This window comes from Pseudopipra pipra, chromosome 28 (assembly GCF_036250125.1).
Source record: "Pseudopipra pipra isolate bDixPip1 chromosome 28, bDixPip1.hap1, whole genome shotgun sequence".
NCBI lineage: Eukaryota > Metazoa > Chordata > Aves > Passeriformes > Pipridae > Pseudopipra > Pseudopipra pipra.
In genome coordinates, this window is record NC_087576.1 from 696186 (window position 1) to 705571 (window position 9386).

Below are 9386 nucleotides of genomic sequence, written 5' to 3' on the forward strand. Positions count from 1 at the left end.
GAGCTTTTAATCAAGTGATTTATGTTGAATTTGCAGCCCGGGATTAAACTCGCGGCCCGGGCGGGGGGAGCAGGGCTGGGGGGCTCCATAAATCACTGTTCTCTCCGGGACTGGCTTGGCGAGGCACGGGGAGAGCTGGGGCTCATGTTTACATCATCCCAAACTGCTGCTCTCACCATCTCCTGCTCATTTCCTGGGGTTACCAGGAGGGCAATTAAATATGATAATAAGCAGAGTGGCTGCAGCAGCACTGCTGGTGCTCGCTGTGGGCTTGGGAAGGGGCACGTGCAGCCAGGTGTTCTCTGTGTCCCATGGGGACGTGGGGACACAGGCATGGATGGTCCCCGGGGTGCTGCACTGGCTGGCACCCAGCTGAAACCCTGGAGGCTGATGGGACAGGACTGCCTGGATGCTGGATCCCAGCAGGGAGAATCAGCTCCTCTTTGCTTTCCTGGTAAGGCATCCTCTCCATATGGGCAATCTGGGAGAGGGACGTACCCCAGAGCTGGCATCAGCACCCCGCAGGTCCCACTCAGGGCTGTGGAAGACCTGCAGGACCAAAGCCACCCCCAGCACTGCTGGGTCCCTGCCCAGTGGGTGCCTGCAGCCCTTCCAGCACTGCCAGGCACCAGGCTCTCCCCTTAGGAGGTGGGCAGGATGGGGTCCTTGGGAAATGACCCCAAAGCAATGGGGGATCCGGAGGCACTGCCTGTGGGACCTGTCCCCCTCCCCTGAGTGGATGGGAGGTGTTGGGCACTGGTGGCTGCCGAGCACTTGGCCCACCCCGCGTTTGGCTCTCGCAGCAGGTCCTTTGTCTCCTCCACTCCTTGCCTTCCTCTTTCTCTCCTTTTAAAGCCCTCGGGCTGTGCAGGACTGGGACACTCTCTTGGCCTCAGGCCAGGACGTGGCTTCCCTGCCGGCGCTGAGCTGGGCCTTGTCCCGCTGCCAGCCATGGCAGGAACCTCCTGTGCCATCCCACCTTGGCTCAGCGGGTGTGTGGGGAGTGCCCCCTCCTCCCGCTCAGCCTGGGGGCCATCACTGCCCCGGCCCCCTTGGCTGCCCTCCAGTCCCCCCTTCCCACCCAGCTGCGGGGTCAGCGGGACCCCCGGGTCGGGCTCCAGCCCCGGCCACCCACAGCTGAGGGAGCTGGAGCCAGATGTGCGCAGCTGCGTCGGGGGCAGCACGAGGGGCACGTGGCTCCCCCAAACCTCCGCTGTCGTGGGCCCTGCCCTGCACAGGACAGGCAGCAGGATGGGCAGCAGGACGGGCAGTGGGACATGTCCCCTGGGGACACCCTGGGGACGTTGCAGTCTGCGCCCCGTCCCGCTCCACACAGGGTTTGGTGCCGGGGCCGTTGTCCCACGTTACTTTAGGCCTGGATAAAGCTCCGTCTCCTTTGTTACACGTTTATAGCAGAGGCAGGAGTGCTGCAGGAATGCGGCGCTGGGATCCGGGAGCTGTAAATCCCAGCCTTTGTTGTGCTTGGGCTGTGCTAAATCACTGCTTTTCCCTCTGAATATTAATCTCTTCCAAAAGTGCTGACCGGGGCATCTTTCCCCAGCAGCTTTCTGGGGAAGAGGCTGACGCAAGGCCCGGGGCTGGCTCTGGCACAGGAGACGTTCCCAACCAGCATCCAGCAGAAATCCTCGACTTGCCGCTGCCCTGGCACTGGTGGGATGGCACTGACACAGTGCCACAAAACCTGGCTCTGGGCACAGGGATGCCCTGGGGAAAGGATAAAGGGTGGAGGAGCCAGTTCTCCAGGCTGAGGGGAGACTGGAAGGTGTTTGGCACCAGCGTGGCTGGAAAAGCTCTTCTCACGCCAAAGCACACACAGCCTTGGATCTCTGCAGCGTTTCATTTGCCCAGCGCTGCAGAACAGAATCTCATGATTTATGGGGCTCCACGGGGGTCGTTTCCTCCCCGAGCTCGGGGGTCATGGAGCAAAACTGCTGCCTCTCCCCTTTGTGTGCCTGCAGGGTCTGGGGGTCCCAACACACCGAGCAGAGCCAAGGCTCGGGCACAGCCCCCTGGAGAGCCCTGTGGTAGTAACGACCTGAGAGGGCCAGGGGGGCAGCTGGGGGGTGCAGGGGTCTTTGGTCTGAAAAATGGGTTTGTTCAGGGGTGTGTTAAGTGGCCTGGGACTGCTTTGGGTTCATCTTGCTCCACCTGGCTCTCGTTCTCAGCTCCCCTGGGAGGCTTTGCCACAACCTGTGATCACTTTAGGCTGAACACAGAGCCAGGAGCTCGTCCATGGAGCTGGGGGTCACCACGGGGAATCCAAGGAAGAGCGAGCCCCAGCTTCCAGACCTTTTGGTTTTGGTGTAACTGAGGCTGTGAAAGAGCCTCGCCTCCTGCCCATGCCCAGGTGCTCGCCTGCTGGCGGCCGAGTTTCTCTGCGTCTGTTTTGAAGGCTCTTGGCTCCGGGTGCGTTCCCAGCAGCGCATCTCATCTCGGGGCTCTTCGAGCCAGCACCGGGCGCTGCTGCGACCTGCCGGCGCTCAGCGGCGCTGGCCGGGGGAGCTCCCCGCGCCCGCCGGGACACGGGATGGGGTGGTCGGGGGGGCTGCCTGCTTCAAACACGGAGATTTCCCTTCGCACAGCCCCTCCTGCTCACCTTAACTCAGGCATTCCATCTCCCCAGTCACTTGCTTTAGCCATAACACAGAAATGACTTGTGTTTTTATTTCCACTCTCTCATCCCAGTGAAATCTTGCACTGAACAGCCCTGTGCCCAGCCCTGTGGGGTGAAAGGCCTTTCTGGGCCCTGCAGATGCCAGGCCATGGTTCTGTCCAAACAACCCACAGATTATCAAGGAGACGAGGTTTCTGCTCAACAGACAATTGGCACCAGCACCGTCCCCCCTGCACTAAGAGGCAGCAGTGACTCCACAGCAAGGGGGTTATTTTATTGAAATAACAATTGTTCCCATTTATTAAACACAGATCCAGCCCCATGGATGGGCTGGATGAACAAGGAGGGGTTGCAGGTACAGAGCTAAGGACACAGAACACCTGACAGCTGGTTCTGCGTTACTGGAGGAGCCTGAAGTCACAGGTTTAAAGTGCTGTTCACACCTGGCCTTGGAGAACTGGCTTTTCAGAGTCGGGTTGTTCTAAAGGCTGTCTGACCTCTGGAAGAGACATTTCATTCTACTTAGCACCAAATCTAATTTTACAGTAAGTATAAATATTCATATTTAAAATCCATGTGAGTAATTTCCGAGCATTTACATAGGACAGTAAAAAATCTAACAAATGCTAAAAACAGCTTTTCAGTATCCTCTGAGAGTCTGGCAAAAACTCAGTCCTTGCTGGAGCGCGTGAGGAGCCGGTTTGTAAAGTATGACTCTGACAGCACTTGGTGTGTAGTTCTGAGCCTGGTAAGGGTTAACCAAGCCTTCAGGCTTGGGACATGTGTGCAGGTCCTGGGTTGCTCCCTCACATGACCCAGAGGGATCCTGAAAGTGCAAGTCTGCTTCTGTCACAGTGTGTGGCACCAGCACTGCTCTCACTGGGGAATGCAAATGCTCACGGGTGGAGGCTGTTCTGTCACTGCTCTGCTCCTGTCCAGCAAGGTCTGAAGTCTTTCTGAGCAGTTCAGCTCCACCACAGCACCGAGGAGTGCTGCTCCCTCCTTTCCTGTAGTTATCTTCCTCGGTACAAATGTGATGGTGAAATACAATGGCCACACATTGTATTCTGTGCTGGTCGCTGGTTAGACCACCCTAACCAGGACCAAGAGCCTGAGCTGTGATGCTCAGGACAAGCTGCTGGCTCTGTGTGTGGGGGGATGTTCCTGCAGAGGATTTCACACTGCAGAACAGGCTTTGCTGGACCCCCAGCCCAGCTTGTTCTGTGCCCAGGCTGTTCTGACATGAAAAGCCGCCTTTGCTAAGGTTGGGAGCACAAACACCTGCTCAGGAACAGCACAGACAGCAGCACCGTTATCAACATATTTACACCATAAGTTAAAAGTGGCAGGGGGAGGGATCCAGTACAAAAGAGAAGCTGGGGTCATCCAGACAGCACTGGCCTAGTTGCTAATAAGCTTGGGACAGACAGAGAGGCCCCTGAGGGCTACTGATGCCTCGTTGTGTAGAGTAGCCTCCTGAGAAATCCTGTTCCCTCTGCAGGAGATGTGGAGATGGAAGCTGTTCCCTCCCAGTGCTGGCTCCAGGTTAGGCTCCGTTGGCACCGGCCTTGCTGCCCTGGGACGCTTCCATTTTGGTCTAGGGGCAAGAGAAAGGGACAGATTGTAGGCAGTGCAAATGTTTCTTGAACTGCAAAATCTTTTCTGCAGGTGTCTTCCCATTTACCATGGGAAGCTGCTCTGCAGAGTAACAGCTGATGAAGAGCAAAGTTCTTCAGGTTAAAGGAGATAAAAAAGTCCATCTGGACTCCCAAACCTGCCCTAAGCAGCATCCCAGATGTGCACATGAGCAGCTGAATTGAAATGAAATGTTCACAGAAAGAAAATGGGCAGAAGGAAGGTAATCACTGCAGAAATACTTTTACATAAGGATTCTGACAAGCTCACCTCTTGTGGGGGAGGCTTCACTGACGCTTCTGAGACTGGCAATTTCTCTGTTGGCTGAGACACAAATTCTTCACCCTTTAAGGAAAAAGCAGCTGTAAGTCACAGAACCCTCTTGGAAGGGGCTAGACCCTGTAGAGCCCTTTCTCCCTTCTGAGCAAGGCTGTTCCCTGCTCACTCTGTGAAAGCTGTGTTGGCATTCCCATTGTTTCCCCAGCACAATTTAACTATGTGGAAATATTTCTGGCAGTTGATACGATATTCTCTAATTCCTGCTTTTATCAGCTGGGACTAATCTAAGGAGCTCACTGCAGCCTGATGCTGAGAACCATATGCTCTGGCTTTCTTACTCTAGATATTTTGGCTCCTCTTGTCCTGGACAGCTGAGCCCAAATTCAGTAGGAGAGTTGAAAACAAGTCCCCTTTAACCATCTTCTCTGAGCTAAATGTACTTGGGTTGAGGTCTAAACCAAACTAGAAGCTCATGAGTGCTCCTTGGCTGGAAGCCAGTACCATGGCACTGAGTAACCAGCTGTTCCCAGCAAGGGGACCAGTTGTGTCACAGCAGATCCCTTGTCTCCTAAGTCAGAGCATGCAGCTGTGAGGTTCCTGGGGGAAAAACAAGACTGTGCTCTGTGCCATGGTGTCAAACACTGGTTTTGTCTAGCTTTGGAAAGGTTTGTTCACACTCAGATCCCAACAATTTCAGCACTACACACATTTTCCAGCCTGCAGACTGCTATTTTCTAACCTTCCTTCCCTGTACAACAGGGGCAGGATCCAGGAGGGTCTCCTGGCCTTCAAGCACGGATGTCACCACTCCAGCAGCTTCTCCTGTCTGGGGAAGAACACAGAGACCTAACTTCAGTCCACTTGTAGGATCAAAGAACAAGATTCCTGCCACAGTCCTTCATTTCTATAATGGGTAATGGTTGAGCTATTAACCAAACAACGCACCTTGTTCTGGGAAACACACTGTGGCTTTATGTCCACTAAGTACAAGGCACGGGAAAGCAGGAGCAGAGAAGGGGGGACATTCTCCTTTAAATGCAGATCCAGCCACTGTCAGAGGAAAACAGAAGGAAAAGTTATTTCATATTGCTGTGGGTACTTATTTATGCAGCACTCTTTGTCCTTGTCAGGAAGCTGTGCCTGCTGCACCTGACCACTGCCTGGAATCTGCCCTCAGAGGAACCCTGTCCAGGGCAGGGCACACTCACCTGCCCGAGCTGCTCCCTCAGCTGCTCCTCGGAGACGCCCAGGGAGCGCATCCCCCGGGCCCTGCAGGCGCTCTGCAGCTCCAGCACGCTCAGCCCGCCGACCCCTTCCTTGGCGATCATCTGCAAGGGACAGGAACCTTCCTACCCATGCTCGGGGTAAGCCAAGCTCCTGATGCACCTGAAGGGACTTCTGGGGGTCCCCAGTCCAAGCTCCTGCTCAGAATTGCTCAGCATTTTCCATCTGTGCTTTGAGCCTCTCTAGGGATGGGGATTTCACAACCTCCAGATGACTCGTTTTACTGTTTACACACTCACCGATTTTAATTCTTTTTCTTATCATATTGGAGTTCTCCTTGCTGCAACTTATGGCCATTATCTGTTATCCCTCCATTCTGCACCTGTGAGTCTGGTTCCATTTTCTAAATAACCCCATTATGCAGCTGAAAACCACAAGGGGACCCTTGGCCCTCCCCAGGCTAAATAAATCCAGCCACTTTATACACTAACATAAACTCCTAATGAATTCAGTTGTTTAAAATCTGCTGCTCCCATACAATATTCATTCCAGAACTGGAACCTCCCTTTTTTACAAGTTAGCATGACTCCAGAATGAAATGTTTTAAACAGTGACAATATCTGCAGTGACACCTTTGTTACGGTTCCCCAAAGGCTGCAGGGGTGCAGGGAGAAGAACTCTCATTCTGTTTTCTTGTGGGATCTCTGATGGGGATGATCTGACTCCTATTAAACTTCACCCCAGAGGTTGGTGGGAGGGCAGGGACACACCTGAAGCCAGCAGTGGCTCAGAGGGCAGAGCCTGAGATCACACATTCCACCCAGCAGCTCCTCTGTGCTGTTTCAGACCCACCTCATCATCTGCCTTGATGGTCCTGAGCCGGAGCAGCAGCTGGAAGCGGAGCAGGTTGTTGGTGCCGATGGGCTGCAGCTCCAGCAGCTTGCACAGAGCCACCAGCTGTGGCCTCTCCAGGTGCTCCAGGGTCAGCTCATCCTCGAAGAGCTTGGAGAAGCGGACGATCTCCTGCGTGCTGGGCTGGTGGCCGCTGTGACGGATCTGAACCAAGGGCCAAAAGCCAAACCTCAGCAGGATCACCCTTTGGGAACCCCCTTCCTTCCCTTCCCTCTTCCCGCTTCTCACACTGGAATTCCTGTCTCTGATGGAAACAGGGTGATACAGTTAAAAGTCAAAGTGAAACTGTTCTGGAGTGGGCACTGGGTGAAACTTCCACTGTTCCAGGACGGGAATTCCTGTGAGTGCAGCTCTGCCAGTGGGGTCAGCGGGTGCTACCTGCAGGAGGCACCCAGGTACCAGCCCCTGCCAGGGCAGCCCTGTGCTGCCAAACCTCTCCACAACCCCAGTCCAAATCCTGTGTTGTCTGCCCACAGCTGCCACCCCCAGCACAGCCTGTCCTACCTCGTGCAGGTACGAGGAGAACTGTTTCCCTTGTCCTGTGTCTGCTTTGTTCCTTTTGGCCATCTCTGCAATGGTCTCCCGCAGGAACTTTGCTAACTCCAGCTTTGCATTTAGCTTCTTCCTCTGCTTTTCTTCCTTCACTCCGGGAAATAAAGCATAATTAGAAATTCCATTTGGAAAACAGGCGGGAGGGGATTCTGGGAAAGAGATGAAATAAGACTTAGGTTCTGAAAGCACCAGGCTTTGGTTACTGTAGGAAATGGAATTGCTGTGCACATTCTTGCTGATCCCTACAGCACAACCTCCCAACCCTGCTGTTCAGCTCAGGAATAAGCTGGGAATGTCTGATCCGGACACGTGGGTGAGGCTGATCCTCGCTTCCAGGGAACAGCAGCTCTGTGCAGCTGCACAGATGTTCTGAGGAGCTGTGCACACACTCCACAGCCTCAGGCAGGACACAAACCTTTTTTGACTCCGTCTCAAACGTCGAGGGCAGCATTTCAGGGAAGAGCTTCAAGAACACAGGTAACAGAAATTCCATGAAGGGCACAATGACAAACACCAGGAAGGGAACCAGCCGGAAGAGATCTGCACAGGTTCTCAGCAGCTGTCCAGAGAAGAGCACAGCAGAGATTATCCTGAGATTATCACTCAGCCAGACACACAAAATGTGTCCAAAGGAGCAGCTAAACCTCTTACTGCACCACTTTAGCCGGGTGCTGTGGCACTTACCCTGCGCCTCTCCCTCCTGGTGAGCACCTGCCCGTGGAGCAGCCTCCACACCATCCTGGCAGCCACCTTGGTGTCGATCCAGAGCAGGTGGAACCCGTTGTAGTAGTGCTTCAGCTCCTCCACGACTCTCTGGCGCAGAGGCTTCTTCCCCGGGGCAGCCTCCACGAGCTGTTTCGCCGGCGTTCGGGCGGGTTTGCTTCCCTGGCTTGTGGGATTCCCGGGGGACGGAGGTTCCCCTCGGAGCTGCTGCTGCCGCCGTGGGCAGGGGCAGGTGTGCAGGGTGTGGGCAGGTGAGCGGGGCAGGGCAGCGCCCAGGCGGGCACGGAGCGCCCAAGGAGGGGCTTGGGAGTCTCTGGAAGTCCAGGATAACTGGGAATCCACCAGCTGGACGAGGGCGAGGGCTGGAGAGAACGAAGGGCTGGAGGGTGTGAGGAGATGGGAGCCCCTGAAACTGGAGAGGTGTCTCAGTGAGAACAGTGCAGGGAGGCCGAGGCGTCACCCCCAAATCAACGTTCTCAGCGCCAGATCAACCTGTGGAACTGATTTTGTGGCCGAGACACGGATCCTTCAGCAAGAGGTGAAATACTGAGAACTTGTCCCATACTAACAACCCTTCTCTTGCGGGAGAATAACCAAAGGCCCCACCGTGCCTCCGGGAGCTCTTTTACCAACAGAACGGGATAAAACGTGCCAGTTGGAAACAAAAAAAACAAACCACCAAATCTTCACCCCCAGCCCAGCGCGGCTAAGCCCAGCACAGGGCCCAGACCCCCCCGGGAGGGGCTGCGGGGCTTACCTGACCCTGGCCACAGCCAGGAGGGTGTGACAGCCGCAGGCCATGGCTGCGCTGGATGGACCGGGGGGCGGTGGGACCCTCACTCCCGGCAGCGGCCGGGGGGCGGCGGGGGGCGCCGGGGCCCGGCCGGACCCATCCCCGTCCCGCTGCCGGGAGCGAGGGGAACGCCGGGACGGGGCCGCGCTGCCCCTCCCCGGTCCCGATCCCGGTGATCCCGGTCCCGGTCTCCCTCACCGCCGGCCGCGCTCCTCCCGGCCCCCCCCGCCCGTCCCGTCTTGCCCCGCGCGCGCCGCTCTGACCCGTCGCCCCCCCACTCTCTGTGGTCCCCACGCAGGTCACGCCATCGCGCTGCGCCACGCCCCTCAGCTCGGCGTCAGCCAATCAGAAGGCAGCACTGCGGCCCTGCCCAAGGCCCGCCCAATGGGAGCGGGGCAGGGGCGGGGCCTGACCCGGAGGCGCCCTCAAAAGAAGCCGCTGATTGGCTGCGCGAAGACGGGGGCGGTGACGTCACGGGTTGGGTGCGTGACGCCTTGTGGGGCGGGTGGTCGCGCGTGACGTCACGAGGGCGCGGGAGGTGATGGCAGCTGGGCCGTGACCGTGCCCTGTGCTGGGGGGGCTTAGCCTGGAAAGGCCGGGAACGAGGGGAAGCTCTCCTGTTCCTGTGGAGGC

The 9386-nt window shown here is 56.5% G+C and overlaps 1 protein-coding gene across 1 annotated transcript; it reads right to left on the reverse strand.

The window, feature by feature from the left end:
* Nucleotides 1-2888: 2888 nt before the first annotated feature.
* On the reverse strand, nucleotides 2889-8966 carry LETM2 (leucine zipper and EF-hand containing transmembrane protein 2). The gene is made up of 10 exons (XM_064637978.1): nucleotides 8718-8966; nucleotides 7922-8372; nucleotides 7653-7796; nucleotides 7190-7324; nucleotides 6626-6829; nucleotides 5758-5877; nucleotides 5495-5599; nucleotides 5289-5375; nucleotides 4541-4615; nucleotides 2889-4232 (listed from the first exon to the last, which is right to left on the reverse strand). The coding sequence occupies exons 1-10, from the start codon at nucleotides 8759-8761 to the stop codon at nucleotides 4182-4184; spliced, it is 1416 nt and encodes a 471-aa protein (XP_064494048.1). The 5' UTR covers nucleotides 8762-8966; the 3' UTR covers nucleotides 2889-4181.
* Between the last annotated feature and the right edge of the window lie 420 nt (nucleotides 8967-9386).